General features: G+C 33.8%; 1 protein-coding gene across 1 annotated transcript; it reads left to right on the forward strand.

Annotated features, from left to right (window-relative positions):
- The first annotated feature begins 8,698 nt into the window (after nt 1–8,698).
- On the forward strand, nt 8,699–19,382 carry LOC146164244 (spliceosome-associated protein CWC27 homolog). The gene is made up of 14 exons (XM_083381143.1): nt 8,699–8,867; nt 8,934–9,046; nt 11,977–12,120; nt 12,186–12,284; nt 13,661–13,767; nt 13,837–13,906; nt 16,000–16,110; nt 16,546–16,671; nt 16,726–16,763; nt 16,834–16,949; nt 17,008–17,114; nt 17,762–17,910; nt 18,481–18,618; nt 19,164–19,382. The coding sequence occupies exons 1-14, from the start codon at nt 8,729–8,731 to the stop codon at nt 19,213–19,215; spliced, it is 1,509 nt and encodes a 502-aa protein (XP_083237269.1). The 5' UTR covers nt 8,699–8,728; the 3' UTR covers nt 19,216–19,382.
- Nucleotides 19,383–19,614: the final 232 nt, after the last annotated feature.

Below are 19,614 nucleotides of genomic sequence, written 5' to 3' on the forward strand. Positions count from 1 at the left end.
CAATATTAATTGTTTTTTGTTTAACTTTTAACATTACGCAAGACAAAGCGATCTTGTGGATCCTAAAGAAGCTAATAGCTGATGAATTAAGGTAAAAAGTAGAAAGTTTGGTGAGGACAGTATCAATCGAAAACAAAAGGCAAATACAGGAGCAGATATACAATTAGTAGTCAGAATGTCCAGTGATGAAGACACTCATCGGTCAAAATGTTTTATATTTTCAATAAACACACACATACGACGTACGTGTACATTACAACCACTGCGATCCCTTCTGAAGCCGTCTTTTGACCAGAGATAACCTAATAGCAAACCAGGAACCTTCAAGTGACTAACCAAATCAGTCTATTAATTATGCAGGCAAGGCAAGATTAGAAAAATGTAGCCTGCGGCGAATTTCGAACTTTTGACCTCGTGCCCACAACTTCGCTCTATAAGTTGAGCTACGGATGCTCAGAGGAAAGCAAATAGATAAGCAGCCAACAACTTGTTTCGTACTATAGTGTTGGAAGGATGGCGAATAAACCCGATTCTATTTAACAAAATACGTTTAGCCATTTTTAAAATTGTTTTTTTTTTAACTTGGCTAGAACAACTCAACGTCGTCCAGACAACTGGAACGCAACATTCCATATAACAATTTCTTTCCTAAACAGCCCCTCCCCCTTTATTTGACACAATATACGTAAAACGCATCCGTGCTGTAGTACCGTAATTCAATGACTTTATGGGTGCATTAACGTTTTGCTTTAAATGACTTGGCTTAGCTTAGTCATTAGTGTTTTATCAACTTTTTTATTGATAACATTGCGTTATTTACATGATTTTTATAATGTAAAACATTTTGTTAACTTTTCACAATATTGCAAAAACACTATCACCACCTTTCAATAAAATCTTTTTTTGTTTATTACATATTATAGTGCAAAAACAAACTCATTAGAAACTAATCAATTGTAAACTTGAAAATTCACAAGTTAAACAAGAAAAAATGTTTCGTAAAGACAGTATAAATAGATTAAGTTAACAAATGCAGTTGTATTGTTTCGTTATTTTTGGAAATAAGCATATTCAAAACAGGGTTTAAGAAAAAGGTCATAAGAAATAGACATAACAAATATTTAGCAATATAAACTAAACCCAATATTCAAATTTGTAAATAATTTTCACTGGGCATAGTTTTGTTTTAATTCTTAAAAGAAAAAGATGAATTTCTTAAAAAATGTGAACCAATGTAAAGTCACGGCGGCCAAAATTCTAAAAATACAATATACACGAACAACAGGCTACACATTTGTAACAAATACTACACTGCAAAACAAAAAAGCATCCCTAGTCGGCAAATATTTAGGGCTTTCCTCAAATATACCATATATTTTTACATAAAATGCAAAAAATAGTCTATATGTAGGAACACTAAACACAGATCTGTTCACAATCTTCAGTAGAATATATGGCTTTGCATTATGTTTTAAATAGGAGTGAATGGAATGCAGAATTCTGACACAGGGGTTAACAGAATTGGAAAAGTTTAAGAAATGCTACAGCCCATATAAAGAAACATATTGTACTATTCAGAAAACAACAGATTTATAAAAATTAGCCCTGAAATGTGAGTGACAAAGGACATTTTCCGTTGGATATAATATAATTTAAGTGTGTATAGCATTACAACGCATACGCAGGTTTACAGTTGCACTGTGCACAATTCCATTTTAAGGACATTTGTTGAACCCTAAAGCAGAGGTTCTTAACCTTTGATACCCTGTCGACCCCTGTGTTACTCTGCAAGCATTGTTAAACCCAATTTTCACTCGACATATGTTTGCCTATAAAACATTTTTTATGAGTCATGCGGAGAAACATGACATTAGCATTAATAGATTCCTTAAAATATACAAATAAGAGAGAAAATAGGTTTAAAGGTCCCGCGGAGCTAAGTAAACAGTGTGGTAATGCTTCAGAGGCTGTTCTCGTCGAACCCCAGGTGTTTGATTGAACCCTGGTTAAGAACCACTGCCCCAAAGGGTTTATGGGCCAGAACATTTAAAACACATCGATTTAGGTCAGCCGAATTGATAGCTATGTTAGTTAATTTGCAACATCCTTATTTCTTAGTTACTTCATTGTTACGTCACAACTGATATAGTTTGCTACTTTCGTTTAAAAGGGTAAACCATACAAAAAAGGTTAAGAACCCCTGATTTAGGTTATGTTATGGATATGGGCATTCAACAATTGTCAAGTTCGAAAGCTTCAATAAAGTTATTATAAACTATTAGATATTGATGCCATTAAAGTTCCAAATTTTTTGGTGTATTTTTGATTAAAAACAATCCACACAGCATATTAATCTATCTAGAGCTTTAGGCATAATCGCTGGATATTGTTGTTACATTTTTTTCATTTTCAACATAGTCTGTAAGCTCATGATTTGTGGTAAACTTAAAAGCAGTTGTCTTTGTGAAGTTGACATTGGGATCCGTAAAGTTGTTCTCTATATATAAAAGTTGTTAATATACTACAATGAAAAGTAATGTATTATGTTATGCAAACATATTAATATCCATGAGGGTTACACTTTAACTTTTAGAGTTGTGCTTTCAAACACAGAAAAAAAATTGGTTTATCATTAAGTAACAGCTAGAGGACTGTAAGATATTGATTAACTGTTTTGGTAAAGAAATGAATTTAGTATGTAGTTAAAAAATACAATTTGTTATATTTTAGGCACTATAAATTTTATTGTGAAATATATAAATAATAAAAGTTTAACTTTAAAATACCTGGTTGTATTAATCAATGCTTTTTTAAAGATTTATCCTCCAAATCCATCTCATCTTTTTTTTCATAACCATGTTTATCATTGACTGTCAGTACTTTACATAAACCACACTATATTATGATATACTATTGCTTTAAAATTCTAAAAAGCAAATTGAAAAAAATTGCGATAAAAAACTATTATATATACCCCATCTAAACTGGGTTTAGGAATTTGCTTTGATAATAAACTTCAAGCTAAAAAAATACAAAAAGAAGGCAGTTATTGAGACTCACTAGAAATTTAATATGATGCAAAATTCCTAGAAGCTGATTAAACTTGAAAGTTTTATGTGCACATTAACATATTGCAGAATTTATTTAACATTAAAATAACTTAGCACACTAGGTTTAGGGGCTGTGTAGCTGAGGTCGTTCTCAAGATTAAACTATATTGGTTTATTTAGCGCCAGATTCCCTTAAGAAAGTTCACATTAGGTAACTAAAGAGATGGCCCTGCTAGGATTTTAGTGAATATAGCTCACAGCATAGCACAAACATGTCTTGTAAGTAGTGTGATTGAACAGGTGTGTCGTTCTATAACAATAGCACAAATAGTAAAAGGGCAAAAACCAAATGCTTTGGGATTACCATGTCACAATGCTGATCAACATAACCCTTTAAAGAAGGAAATATGGAAAAATACATTAAGAGATTACTTTAATAAGTAACTCTCATAATATATAAAATGGTCTCCTGTGTGGATGTATTGGTTGATTCACTGTTCTATGGATTAAGAAAGGCTAAGTAATCACAAAAATTAATAACTGTGAGACTAAATCTTAGAATATAATATAATGAAAAATCAAATTAGGGAATATTTAACCAGACAACATTCAAACTGAAACATCTGCGGATGGGCTCGGACTAAACTGCAATCAAATGCAAAAATTATGAGGTATTATAAAAATCGATAAAGGCTGGTTGATATCCATTAAATTAGTGTACGTGGTGTTTGTTTCACGGTATTTTTAACCCAATGATAAGATTTTTGACAAATTATAGAAAAGAATGAAAGCAAGTTATTGAAATACCTGTGCTTTGGATATGGCTAAAAGTACTATACATTCAGTAGTTCCATAAATCATTATTTTATATAGTAAATAAAAAAAAATGTGATTATTTTTAATAGTAAAAAAAACATCATTATTATTAATAGTAAATAAAAAAATGTGTGAACTCTTGAAACCCCAACCTGCAGGGTAACCCAAACAATGTGCGTTGCAGTGTTTGCAAACCATATTTCTTTGCGTTACTCTTTTTTACTTTGCGTTTACTCTTTACCAAATTGAAAAAAATTGGTGCCCCAAAATCAGTTAGCTTAATCAGGATTTGCATGCAAGCAAGGCTAGAAAATGGCCTTTCTTTGCTTGCACTAAAATCCTGATCCAACTAATTTCAGTAAGCCTTCCGAAGGCATGATGCAAGGTATATAACAGGGGTGGATCACATACCAAGAGCCGCATTTGGTACTTGGTTAACCTCAAAGAGCCACACTTAACACACATGAAACGAAAAAAAGGCGTATCACTCCATTTCTTATTCACTCCCACAAAAAATGCCTTTATTTTGTTAAATAGACAAAATATTAATTTAAAAGGAGACGCGACACATTGCATGATAAATTACACATTTCTCGATCTAATGTGATTTATCAATATTATTTGGGCATATATTTGCGTTTAACTTCTAGTGTTACTAAAAATACAATGGCCTTAAGGCAAACAGTCGGGAGTCGGAACCGGCAATATTCCCAGTAGTTCTTAACTTTTTTACAGAAGTTTCGCAACGTTCCCCCAGCAATTTTTTTAATTGCTCACGGTTCCTTAAAAATATACACAAATAAACACAAAATTACACGTTGTTTTTAATGGTATCAATGAGATGGCGCACTTGCTTCTTTGGTATTAGCTCGGCTGTGTTAACCTCTAACGAATCACTTTATTTGAGTGAAGTGACCGTATAGCCCACAGTGTCAGTGCTGCAAAGTGTAAAAACGTAATTCTTATTAGCATAACGGCAACGCAACACCATGACGTCACAATGGACAATTCAACTTAAAGCGAGCAATAACCTAAACTAATCAGCTTGGTTTGGAAAAGTAAGTTGCACAAAAAATTTCCTTCTTCGGGAGCGTCGTGTTATGTAACGTTACGTGCTTTGCGGTCACAGAAAATTATCTCGTGGACCCCAGTTTGAGAACCACTGGCTTAACCAAACAAAATCAAAATATTTAAAAAAAAGTGCAACAGGAACGTAAGAGCCGCATATAACTGCGTGAAGAGTCGCATGCGGCTCGCGCGTGTTGGCCACCCCTGGTATATAATGTGTGAAAATATCAGTGGTCAGCACTAGGGTTGTTGGTCAGCACCAGGGAGAATTAATTAAATGTTTGGAGCTAAAATAAAATAGTTTTAAACATCATAATGATGAAATTGGGCACAAATATTTTCGTCAGGATTTTCATTTTTCAATCCTGTTTCCCAGGAGTGAAAAGATCTGGGAACAAGAGGAACCCTAGTCAGCACAGCTCCAGAAGGGCTTGGTCACAAATTGTAAATTGTTTTATTTGTTGTATATGGGCTGTTGATCCCCTTCAAATAAAGTTGTATGCAACAACAAATTGCAGCAGGCATCTGTGTTAATTGTCATGTTTCAAACAGCTCCCAATGAGCCTGTGCATGTCAGTTATAAAACGACAACAAATTTTAGCTGTAGCTTTATTTTAGCACTGCAACAACCAGAGTTTCCAACTTCTAAATTGGTATACTGTACGCTTAAATATTGAAAAAAGCTTTTGTGGTAGGATTTCCAACACAAGGTGTGTAAAAACATAATTGCACACCTTGAAAGTTGTTTCTGTATGCCAGATATCTCAGCGTAAAGTGCACTGAAATTCAGACAGCAGACTGGTGCTTATGTACTGCATGGTAGCTAATGGGTAAACAAGACATTTGCTACTTCCCCTAAATGTTGCTAAGTTTGTATAGCAAGCTACCATTTTGTACGCTTAATGGCACCTTTCCATGAGAAAACATATAAAGCTACAGTGTTAAAAGAGCTTCCCTGTTGTTTGTTGAGAGGGCAGCCAATTACATAAACTACAGAAACCCTGCATATGCCCCTTCTGTGCCAATTTATTACATTTCATTATAACTAACCTACACTACAAGTATAAGAAATTACTGGGCTGGTCTAGAATCCTACCAAAACGCACATTATTTGGGTTAGGGTGGGTCAAGTATAATAATTAAATAATGAATATAACAACACTCAACCTACCCACACGCACGCCCAAAGCCCGCTCAGCCGCGGTCATAGCCGCGCATTCCATGTAAAATCAACGTATAATGCGGCCAGCCACTAAAAATCGCTCAAACGCGCAAAACTTTCGTCGTGATAACGGTTTTCATTCTTGTATTATCAGTCGCGCTAATTTTACAAATAACGTTATTACAGGAATTAAAGCCGCGCAATTTCAAGCTGCAAAATCGTTGTAGGATTCTAGACCAGCGCCAATAAAATTTATAAAATTATGTTGCTTGAAAAAGGCGCCTTTTAGCCTAGATTCGCGTTTTCCCGCGTTTCAGTCGCAAAAAGGTAAAGGGAAGTCCCCATCCAACGGGAATCAGACATTTCTCTTTCTATGCTAACAGGCGTGATCCTGGAATCAGGAAATCATATTCCTTTGGCTTATCTTTGCGGCAAAAATGCAGTATGCTGTGGCATGGCTAAGCCAAATTTGCCGACGAATCGGGTGAAATACCTTGACGCATAAAAATTGGTGTCAGCAATTTGAATTTTTTTTGCAAATTCGCTGCAAATATTATGTGGTTGCAAGAAATCTACGTAACGGAATTTTACCGAAAACTTTCCGCTTATCGTTTGCACATTGGCTGCAAGGAGTAACGTAAACATTACAATGTGGTTGCAAAGAATTTAGGCCATAGATTTTTACTGAAAATTTTCCGTTACGACACATCGATTAAAAACAAAAATTCTCTGTGTAAACACAATATGACAAAGTGGCTTCTACAACCTCAAATATCGAATTTTCATTTAGAGTAGCAACGTCTCGCCAAAAAATCGAGCTCATTCATTCAACCTGTTGTGAGACTACTCAAACGACAACATTCAACTTAAGGTCAAACGACAACATTCAACTCAAGGTCTATGCCAGGGATGTCCAACCTTTTAGCAGAATGGGCCGCATTGCCACTTTAAAAATTTCGATAGGCGGCAAAAACCTATTAAATTAAATGGGTGACGTCATAAGTTACGTCATATCTTTACGTCATAAAACAACTTAACTTATGAACACCCTCTCTTTGAAAGTGAACTTGTGCGTAAATATGCAAGTAAATATCGCCATGTCGTATCATGTCATGGTACGACACCTTTGGGGTGATATATTTCCTTTAGAAAAACACCAATCTTGCTTAGCAATAATGTCTAATTTATTTAATAATTAATGGGGTCGTACAATATAATAGAAAATAGTGAATTAGTCTAAAGCTGATTGGATTATAATAGTATAACCACGCAAAAGTTGGACAGAGTTCGCAAGCTTTATTAAACAGTAAACATTTTTTGCTTTCAAAAGGTCCTTAATTTAAGGCAAAGGTTCTCAACCGAGGGGAATTCCCTTCTAAGTGGGGAATTTTAGTTCCAAGAAGGTATTTTTTGTTAATAATGTTTGTATTACCGATGCAAAAACTATTTTTTTTTTTTTAAATATTTTTTAGCACAAGTGCTATTTCGGCGCTGGTCTATAATTCTACCACAACGGAAATTATTGGGACAATTGGGTTAGGGTAGGCCTACGGGTTAGCGTTTGGGTCAACAGGGGTTGGTGTGGGTAAAATAATAATACTTGACCCACCCACTCCCAAACGCTAACTGGCACCCTAATCCAAACATTCTGCGTTTGTTTAATACTTGTTTGAACGCTATGGTAGGATTCTAGACCAGCGCCCTTATTTGTGGTTCCTTGGTTAAAAACAAACTTTTATTAGCAATTGATCTACTCTTTTGCTACAACACTGGTTGGTGGTTTAGGGATTTTTTTCGATTTGTGTTTCCTAATTTTCTTAGAAAAGCAGTTATACGTTTTAAGTGAAGATGAATCTAACTTATAAGACATTTTGTTGCCGTTTTTAATTAAAGTCCAGAATTTTCTAATGAAAGTAATATATATGGTGTGACACTATCTGCAGCATTAATTTACATTGTTTGGACTGGTAAATACTTGATTTAATCCGGATATTAAAAGATAAAACAAGATGTAAACAAATTGTTAGCCAAATTATTGTCTGACAATTGCACTAGTTTAAGTATAAACATTAACTACCAATATAAAGAAACTTTGAACACATCAACAGTCCAGATGGGAAAGTTTGGATTTTGCGCGGGGGAGACGATTTTGCAGCTTGAAATTGCGCGGCTGTAATAACGTTATTTGTAAAATTTGGATGGCTGAAAATGGAGTGTTATACTGAAAACCGTTAACGCGACGAAAGTTTTTTCAGCGATTCTTCGTGGCTGACCGCATTTAACGTTGATTTTACATAAAATGCGCGGCTGTGACCGCGGCTAAGCGGGAAATTGGCCTTACTTTCCAACCTGGTCAACAGTAGCTATTGTTTACTAAATTAATTTTGTCGAAACCTAAATTTTTTTTAAAACCATAGCTGGGACATCAAGGGCAATTTTAGAGGAACTCCAGCTATAAGACCAAAATTTTAAAGCAAAGAGGTCGAAATAAACAGTTCAGGACAACACCAAAGTAACTGGGATATTTTTATATTACTAATATTAGTTGTTAATCTTAACTTTTTTAATTTGGTATTTTTATCTCTCTTCAAAAACTAGTAAACAGTATATAAATTTTGTTGCAATCAATATCATGAGCAATATATACATTAAAGAGCCTAGTACCATTGGAAAGGTGCTTATGAACACTTCAATGGGTGAAATTGACATAGAGTTGTGGCCAAAGGAAGCTCCCATGGCATGCAGAAACTTCGTGCAACTTTGTTTGGAAGGTTTGTTATGCACATTTTTGTGTTAACAACATTATCTATGCATTTAAATGTTTATGTGTTGTTCAGGGTATTATAACAACATTATTTTCCATCGTGTTGTTCATAATTTTATTGTGCAAGGAGGAGACCCAACAGGTACGGGGGAAGGCGGACAATCAATATATGGCAAACCTTTTAAGGTTGGTACCATTTGTTCTACATCTGAGTCGATGTGAGACCTGGAAAACTAGGGCCTGCCTAGGCAAACTAATAAATAAATTACACTTGTTCCGTTGTATGACATCCTCATTGATTCCTAGTTGTACCAGGACATCAAAACATGTGTATCTTTGTTATTAGCAATTAGGGGTATTTAAATTATATTTGACCTTTATGATTTTCGGGTATTGGCATTCTATTCAGTCATTAATAACAGGTAATTGACAGCACTACTTTTTAGTTTTTAATCAATCCTAAAACGAAAATAAAAAATCGGTTCCGATTTCACTGTATGTTAGGGATGTTCAAAGTAGAACATAGAATCAAATTATGTCTTTTTATCAGGTAATTGAAACCACTATAATTTATTCATTTTGCTGCAGATGATTGCGTCTATTTTTACATACGCGAGTGGAATGTCTTGATAAAAGCCTGTTGCTGTCCGACACATTTATCAAGCTTATTTTAAATCAGGGGTGTCCAACACGCGGCATGTGTGCCAAATGTTGCAAGCGACCTAATAAAAAATGGTTATATATACATTGTGATAATTACGGCACCTAACAATTACTTCTGATCTTATTATCTTATAACATTATACTGTAGTGGCTTGGTGTGTAGAAGCAAGAAGCAAACGTCAGCTCACCGATGGTCTTAGATGCAGTAATGCACATTGCTACTACACAGTTTAGGGCCAATCTTTGTTGACAGATAGATAGATTACAGTTGTTTGTTCCAGGATGCAGCGAAAGACCATAAGGTACATCGAGTCAACTGCACCCTGTTTGTACAAAAGGTTCATTCGAAAAAACAAAAAACATTTACCCAACACACAAGTTAGTGATACATTGGAAACACAAGAAATATAAGATAACAACGAAAATTCATTAACGACAACACAAGTTTACTGCCAGAAATGACGTTAACACAGTGATATATTTACAGCTTAAATAAAAAATACTACAAATACTGAGATTGACGCAAAAATCATTTAGAATAACAGCAAACACGGCGTTTTTTCCCCAGAAACACAAATAAGGGAAACACAGAGATATATGGGCATTTAAACATAAGATTTATATTCTTACACATAACAAAAGAGAATGAAAGAAAAACATCAACAATAACAACAAAAAACGACGAAAACGCAGTAAAACACAAAAATACAATTACTCATACCACAAATTCAAGGAGATTGAGGCAAAAACTCATTTACAATAGCAGCCAAAAACTTAATTTTATAGCGGAAACACAAATGACGGAAAAAACATGGAGATATACGAATGTTTAACAGAAGAATAATATTCTTACACATAAGAAAAGCTCGAAGAGATTGACAGGAAACACTTTGACAATAACAGTAAAAAAGCGCCGAAATGCAGTGCAAAACAATAATAACATTACGCAAGAAAAAATTCAAGAAAATTGACGCAAAATCTTTCACAATAACAACCAAATGGCATTTTTAATACAATGACGAAAATGCAGAGAAATATGAACACTTAAACATAAGAATAATATTCTTACATATCAAATAATTATTCTTACACTACAAAAAGCTCGACGATATTAAATGGGGAAGCCTCACCAATAACATCAATTTTTTTGTCACCGCAGACAACGGAAACGCAGTGAAAAAATCAAAAAAACAAAAACAAAGACAAAGATATAAATGAAGCAAGACAAAATATTTACTACACTGTATAAATATATGAAACAAGACGAAATAGAATGAGTCGAAAAACTATATAACTTCTTAGCACATATTAGTATTAAACACCTCACATCGTGTTAAATTTATGTTCCGACTCTCGTTTAAAATTTAGTAATTGTTTCCATTTGTTTAACCAACCGTGACCTTTTTTGGCAATAAAACGTTTGCGAAAGCAGATTTGGTTATATATGAATGGTTGGTTTGATTAAATAAACGAATGTTTTTCATGTGTAAACAAATGTTATATATATTGTAAACATAAAAAGCGCTTTTAATGCTAGAAGGAATCAATTTCTAAACGTTGGCACGGGAAGAAGTTATAAGATAAAAATTGGCACAGTATCATGTTTGAGGTGGACACCCCTGCTTTATAAGAAGCCATTTAGTGCAGCGTTAGCGTTTTTCGAGCTACCAATTTAATCTTCACCTAATCATAAAGTGTCAATCAAGTGTTATTTAGCAAGCGACTAATGTGCAATGCCAGTCACTGTTTCCTTAAATGCGATAAAAAGTAACTTTCCATCAGAAACTTAGTGGTCTTAGATGGAGTGCGCTATGTGGATAGTCAAGGTCAATTTTAAAAAAATATTCAGCAAAGTTATGTACATCATAATCGTTCAGTTCTGATTATGCTTTGCTGGCAGCAGTAACTTTGTATTCTTTGTAGCTCAGTATTTTACAGGCGAAATTAATCATTATATGTATATATATACCTATAGTGACTAAATTAATCGCGAAAGCACTATGCTAACAAATTTATAAATATTTCTAATGTTAGCTTTTAAAGCTTTATTTCTTTTACCATTAACCTCACCAAAGTAAATACACTTTGTTTATTCACCTATATTGGCTATTAAACCAACTTGTTATTTATATATTTAAAAACAGCTTATTCAATGTACAAATAGGCTTCAAAATCATCAATTACCTACAAAACCTTTTATCTGGCTGGCCAAAAGCACAAATGTAAAGAGGGTGCCACATTTTACTTTTGGCAACATAATGCATAAGATTGCAAACTCAGTTACATGAAAAAGCGATAAAACTCTTTTGAATTTACTGTGGGTTTTGCATGCTACAGGAAAAAAGTATAGTTTATAACATTATATTAAGTTTATTTGATTGTTGTAAATTGCCAAATGCCAAATATTTATATTAATTTTTTAACACTTGTGTTTGTGTTGTTTTTTATTGCAGGATGAATTCCATCAACGGCTTAGATTTGTTCGTCGGGGTTTGATTGCAATGGCCAATGCAGGGCCAAATGACAATGGAAGCCAATTTTTTTTTACTTTGGGTCCCTGTAACGATCTAAATAAAAAACACACTATTTTCGGGAAGGTTTTATACTTTTTGTTTAAGGTTTACAAAAATATAAATATATATAATGTATTAAAATATGTCAGGTTACTGGAGACACTATTTACAATTTGGTGAGGTTGGGAGAAGTTGGAACTACAGATGATGAGCGCCCCCTTAATCCTCCGTTTATTAAATGGACAAAGGTATTTGTAATAATTATGTTTATTATTCTTGTGTTTGTCACCCATTTGGGGGGGGGGCATTAAAAGTGTCTATAACAGACCTGGGCAACATACGGCCTGGATCCGGCCCACCAAGCAGTTTAATCCGACTCATGGCTTATTTTCCCTAAAATACATAGGCCAAGCGAAAACAAGGGCAAGTTGACGGATTTAGTCAAGACCCCGCCAAATTTGATTTTTAGCCTGTTTGAAACCCTAAAACGGAAATTGTTTTCGCGCTTCTCACGAATCTCTTCTGTCTTTTTGTATGTTCCACGCGATTTTTTAAAAACTTTACAGACAAATAGCCTCCTCTGCACTGTGGCACTCTCTCCAACGAAAGTTCAACAGGCTTAGCCTAATATTTATATATTTTTACGTCGAATGTACCGTCTTTGAAATATGAACCGTTTTTTAAGCTGTGAAATATGCCGATTAACATTTTGATCACCTAATTTCATCATCATTCAGTGCCATGCCTGAACCAGGCTTTGGCTGCCATGAAACACTGTTTTCTCCATATGTTACTATTTTTTGCTAATTCACCTAATTTTGTTAATGCCATGTTGTGTGTTTCTCCCGATTTGTATCGTCTTTGCAATATGGCCGTTGTAAGTAATGCAAGTAACACTACGGTAACTTAAGACTTTAAAAGGAAGAAAAAACATTGTATGTTTTTCAAATTTTTTACGTATTTTAATCTTAACTTTTGGGTCAACGAACGCAAAAGTTTGATAAACGCCAATATATCAAGCAATGTACATTTTTTGTCGGTGCTCAATGCTACACGCTCCCTCTAAATCTAAATTAAAGTTAGACAAACATACACGCTTCGCTTGCCGTCTTGTGGCCTTCTTTAAATTCGACTTAAATTGCACATTTTTGCACAACTCTAACATAATAACAAATTCGTTAGCTTAATTTCAGATCCTATTTTTGACCCGGCCTGCCATTTAAGTTTCTCATGTGGCCAGTGGCTAAAAATAATTGCCCACCCCTGGTCTATAACCACAATATTGACCGTTCTTATTTTCAAATTCTTCAGATACTGGTCAATTAGTGCATAATGAATGCATAGAAATAGTTTGATAGTCTTTCTCTCCTTTACCTCTATAATTGCTATCAAAATGGTGACAAATTTGTTCGGAATAATATTCAATGGACATTTAAATACCTAAGAGTAGTCCTTTCGCTTTTACCAATTTTCTGTTGTAAATTAATATATTACCAAACATATTTTACAATTTTTTGTCATTTTACTCTTAAAATATATATATAGGAAATATCCAGTGGTAAATGGGTTGTATATAGGTACTTATTTAAAATCAGTTTACCTATTCACCTTTTCCTGTGTACAGGTTTTAGCAAATCCCTTTGATGATATTGAACCGAGGGTGACTCAAGAAAGCCTTGATAAAAAAGAAAGAAGTAAAAAAAAGAACAAAAGTCAAATGAAAGCTACAAAGTAATAACATTTGTAGGGCGGTTACTGCATTATGCATATGACTTATTTACAATGTACTATGTTTTTCAGAGATTTTAAACTATTATCATTTGGTGAAGAAGCAGAAGAGGAAGAAATTGATAACAAATTTTTTGATGCTGTATGTTAATGAGTTATTAAATATACATTGACCGATTAATGTTATAAAAAATATATCTTAAATGTTTTCTGAAAATTTTAGTTTTTAGCCAAAGTTATGAGTATTGTGTAAAATAATAGAAAACTATGTAAAATGAAAAACTATTTTTCCCATTTATTTTAAATGTTTAGTTGACATGTTTGTGTCTAGGCTGTCTTGTTTAAAGCATGTTCTGTTAGTCCAGAGGTGCGCATCCTACGGCATGCGGACCAGATCCGTCCCGCTAACGCACATCAAGCGGCCTGACACCTATTTTACAAACTCTACCCGGAGTCTTTTCATGTGTTTTGGCTATTTCAACCTAAAAGCAGTTTTTTTAAGCTTTGTGCAATTCTTTTTCCTTCATCAAGTGTAAATTGCAAAGAAAAGTTTTATCCCTGATTGCGGTTGTTACAACATGCATAAAGTCTACACAGTTAAAATTTGATGGCCCGTAGAGACCTTTTGAGTTGGTTTTGGCCTGCGACTAGAAAAATGTTGCCCAGCCCTGTGTTAGGAAGCTAAATATGATTTATTAATTAGACTACAATTGTCATTACTGGGTCACTATTGCTTTAGAACTTGGCTGTATAGAAAAAAAGGTTACATGGAGAGATAAATTAAACTATTAAGTGAAATCATATTGCAGGCGTTGGATGGGAATATAGTAAAACCTAAACAAAGGTCAAAACTTAAGCATTTTTTTTGCATTTCCATAATTAAAAGTTTAAAACAGACAAAAATGTACGTTATTTAAGTGAAGAAGCATGTCTTGGTACCCCTTTGCCAGTCAAGGTAAAACTGCAAACACACAACAACTCTATGATTGAAATTGAAAATATTAAACAATTTATCTGCCTAGCACTGGCTTTTCCTTCACTAAACAACATACTTCACACTTTTTTCAGAATGGTACAACAAAATCAATTCCAGACAACTGTAGTGTGGAGTGTTTTTTCTATTCGTGTTTAAATTATATAAGATTCAATATGTGTGGAAACAATAACAATTTTTTTTTGCGGTTGTTACAACATGCATAAAGTCTACACAGTTAAAATTTGATGGCCCGTAGAGACCTTTTGAGTTGGTTTTGGCCTGCGACTAGAAAAATGTTGCCCAGCCCTGTGTTAGGAAGCTAAATATGATTTATTAATTAGACTACAATTGTCATTACTGGGTCACTATTGCTTTAGAACTTGGCTGTATAGAAAAAAAGGTTACATGGAGAGATAAATTAAACTATTAAGTGAAATCATATTGCAGGCGTTGGATGGGAATATAGTAAAACCTAAACAAAGGTCAAAACTTAAGCATTTTTTTTGCATTTCCATAATTAAAAGTTTAAAACAGACAAAAATGTACGTTATTTAAGTGAAGAAACATGTCTTGGTACCCCTTTGCCAGTCAAGGTAAAACTGCAAACACACAACAACTCTATGATTGAAATTGAAAATATTAAACAATTTATCTGCCTAGCACTGGCTTTTCCTTCACTAAACAACATACTTCACACTTTTTTCAGAATGGTACAACAAAATCAATTCCAGACAACTGTAGTGTGGAGTGTTTTTTCTATTCGTGTTTAAATTATATAAGATTCAATATGTGTGGAAACAATAACAATTTTTTTTTGTGAAATGGATTGATTTTTCAAAAAAAAAAATTAGAAGAAAAGTTTTTTCTTTAAATAATTTTTTTTGAGTTTTCTGGCTGTTTCTTTGATTGACATAGTCGTCAAGTCGCCAGCATTTTGCCATACTGAGTGAAAGTATCCCCTTAAACTAAGGATTCTGGTGTTCTATGATAAATATGCCAATATGATAAGTCAATACCACTTCAGACAAGCTAGATCATAGTTGTGCACAAACTTATGATTGTTTCAGTGACTTGATTTGGTACTGCACATCCCCATTCAAAATTTGCATTTTAGTAAATGTCGCTATGAGGTTCTGTAATGAGTTGCTCTTGATGGTATTGACTTGTTGAGGTTGTGAGTTGAAGGCTCATCACAAGCATTTCTTTTATTGTTTGTACATTATATTTCCTAAATAAAAAAATATTTGTTCTCTTTCTAGAGTCACACAGTTAAAAGTAAAAGCAGCCATGACCTTTCAAATGATCCAACTTTAAGCTCTGAACCAGCAATAATGGAAAGCAGCCTAAGCAAGCATGAAGTTTCCAGCTCTGTATGGATTTGATTGGTTTCTACCTGGTTATTTAAAATTTTTTAACTCAAATATTGTTGCATATATTAATCAACTGATTGCAACCAGAAATGAAACGGAAAATTATTTAATTAACAAAACATAAAAACTAGTTATGGTTTGACATGTAAGGGAATAGACTTTTGTAAGGGAATAGACACACCGAATAGACTTTAAACTCGTAATACAAACCTTTGTTTAATTGTTTTGGCGTTTTTAGCTTTGTAGATTGTGTTTGTATTTTTTTGCAAGTAACCCCTTCATTAATTAAGTATATCCCACCCCTGTTATATACTCACATATTTTTACACCCTTGCATCTACAGCTTGTATGGTTTCACTTATCAGGTTGCCAAAATGTTTTGTTGTTGATGGAAATGAGTTTTTTTAAAGTGTTTTGCACCACTCTTTCATTTAGTCCGACGAAGAAGAGAACATGAATTTAGGCCCTACTGAGGAAAGCAAAGCAGAGCAAATGCAGCGGATCAAGGACAAGTTACAAGCTTATTCGAGTGAAAAGAAAAGAACAATTACAACTTCTTTGGTAAGATAATTTTTTTCTACTGTAACAAACCTTTTAAAAGTTTTTGTTTTTCAGAAAGAAGTTGATGGCCTGGATGCAAGAATAAACACAAAGTACAGTATTGTGATACCTACAGTTTAGTGGGAATCATCCACAACTATATGTAACCATGACTTTTTGCAGTGAAGATTTAAGGAAACAGTCAAAACAGTTGGCAAGAGATATCATCAAGTCAAGAAAAATCAAGGAGAGCATGACTGATTCAAAGAAACAGGAAAACTCTCCAGAAAGCAGTGCTGGTATGTTGTTCTTAACTTTTTGTAGTGAGTTAAATTTAAAAGTTTAATGTATCTTCAGATGAAAGCAATTCCAATCCAATGTATGCTGACTTCAAAATGCAACAGAAAAAGTATCGTGAACAATCTACAAAGACTAAAGACAAGAGTGGTTCTAGAGAGACTTCTGTAAGTTGGAAGTTGATTAATACCATTAAAACCACTCATGAATATCACCTTGTGGTTATTTATTATAAACTAGATAAAAGGGCTATAATTATATTATTTTATGTATTGTATGTTTTTCTGTTAAAAACTGTTTCGATTGTATGTTTTTCTGTTAGTAAAACAACAGGGAGCTTGAAAATCGTTCTTTTAAAATTAACAGCTTATATTGTTCCAATTTTAATTTTTAATTGACTAATTGAGTCAACCTGCTACCTGAAACCTGAAACAAATGTTATAAAGCGCTACATTTTCTAGAAAGTTAACTTTCATCTATTTGAATAATATTTCTAACTTTATTCCAAGGCATTTTCGGCCCATTTGCACATGCACAGCAGTAGATAAACTGAAATCCACTACAGCTTTTGTAGTTGTGGACAGTATCATGACAAAGTAATGTAAAACTCATTCGTTGCAAAACAGACAATTTTGACTACCGAGGTTAAGAAAATAGAGTCAAAACAAATCAACAATGTTTGTTGTTATAACCCTGACAAAAAATTAATATTTGACTTACTAAAACAGAGGTTTATATATATAAGATGTTTATATTTAAGGTTTTGTAGGTGTAATATTAAACTTTGCAATTAATTTGTACCACAAAACACTAGACACTTGAAATGCTGAGCAACTTCAAGAATAAACTCTTCTCCGCAAGAAAAGAAGCTGGGTGGGAAGACGATAACCATGATGGCAATGATCCCCCTATGGTGGAGTTAGACGAAGACAGTAATGATGATGATATGGATTCTTCCGGATGGTAACTATGCATCTATTAATAACACAAAGCGTAGTGGTATTCTGTGTCTCGCTATGGTTTCTGTACCTTGAATTGTTGCCAGCGACCGCAAAATTTAGGTATTTTTTTTAAAGGTTTTATAGTTTTTTTTTAAGGTTTGTTTAATTATTAAATGTAAACTAACTGCCCAACTGTGAATCTTTTATAATATTAGATGTTTTGAGCCCAGCCCGTATAGTTTATTTAAAAAAATTATACTACATTATACTTATTATTTGCAAGGACAATAAATGATTGTTATTCTTATTTACAACTGTGAAGGATTTAGAGTTAGAAAATATTTTACTCTGTTCGGTCATGTGATTTTCTTTTCGTTTTATTTGCTACGGTCTCCTTACAATATCTTTGTTATATTTAACAAACACAGTAACAAACGGCAATCACTGGACGCCCTTAACTAGCATAAGACAACAGAAATGTAATTTTTTAGTATTTTCATGGTTAATCGACTGAATTCCAATAGATTATTATTCTATTCAAATAATAATTTATTTAAACTGGTAATGTGTTATATTGTTGCTGTTGTTATAGGCTTCTTCATCGACTTAGAAATAACAGCGAGTTACGAGATGCAAAAGACGTGAATCGTGAAGTCAATGAAGATCGTTTTGACATTTCCGATCCACGGAACCCGCTTAATAAAAGACGACGGGAAATGTCTTCCAAAAAGTATTACATTTTTGGTATTTAAACAATTTCGCATCTGGCTGCACGACTTTCGCTCTATGCCCCACAGCTAAAAATTGAGTTTACATTTTTGCTTGGAGACTGATAATCGTTTTTTCCAGTGGTTGAAAGTCCAAAATGGCGTCTTATCCTAGGACGAATGAGATGGATAATTTTGGTTTATATATATAGAATTTTACACGAATCAGTTTGATGTCGTATGTGATGTTAATGCCACTTTTATGAAGTCATCCATTTTCTATGGTGTAGTATTTATGATATGTTTTCTTCCCACTGTAACGTTATCGTAAAACCATTCAGTATGTTGTTAAATTAGAAAAAACTCATTCTGTGGATAAAGCGTGTCTCAGCAAAAATAGCTTAGCTTTTGCCTATGTTTTAATCTCACACGTTTGCGTCGTATGGCTTATTCTTTTAGGATATAAAACAATGCTGGTAACCCTGCTGATACCTACAACTAATTAATAACGACGTAAATGCATTTTGTCAGGATGGACTGGGTGCTAACATACACTTTTTTTACACAGAAACAGCAATAGTAAAAATCGATCCCCTGAATACAAGAAGCCAAGAAGGTGATCACACGATTACGTCTATTTGGTTCCAAGGGTAGAAAAGTAAACCACGAGAGTTACACACCGTAGCAGGGTGGATCCAGTATGTGATCACTTTGGTGACTTCTTTATTTTCTAGTGTGACTGTAGCACTACAATTTGCAACGTACGAATAAAATCTTTGATATAACATATTGGCTTATACTGTTACGCTAAATATTATGTAGCCTGCTTAACGGTTTGTCACTCAACCCGTGTTGTACACAACGTACAATGTAAACATTTGTTAAAACCACGACCACGTGGCGCCGCAAACAACACTGTCAAGGTTCCTTCAAATCGGTTGCCGCAACATACAATATAATTTCACTCCAAGATTTAATGCAAAAGTGGAGTGGCTAGAAAATTTATTAGCGAGAGACAA

This window comes from Ascidiella aspersa, chromosome 2 (assembly GCF_963924565.1).
Source record: "Ascidiella aspersa chromosome 2, kaAscAspe10.2, whole genome shotgun sequence".
Classification (NCBI taxonomy): Eukaryota; Metazoa; Chordata; class Ascidiacea; order Phlebobranchia; family Ascidiidae; genus Ascidiella; species Ascidiella aspersa.

What these genes read in the sequence shown, in the direction of transcription:
- LOC146164244 (XM_083381143.1), top strand. Translation starts at nt 8,729, where the DNA reads ATGAGCAATATATACATTAAAGAGCCTAGTACCATTGGAAAGGTGCTT. An exon ending in CTCTCCAGAAAGCAGTGCTG is followed by an intron (nt 16,950 to 17,007) that starts GTATGTTGTTCT and finishes ATGTATCTTCAG; the next exon opens with ATGAAAGCAATTCCAATCCA. An exon ending in GTGGTTCTAGAGAGACTTCT is followed by an intron (nt 17,115 to 17,761) that starts GTAAGTTGGAAG and finishes ACAAAACACTAG; the next exon opens with ACACTTGAAATGCTGAGCAA.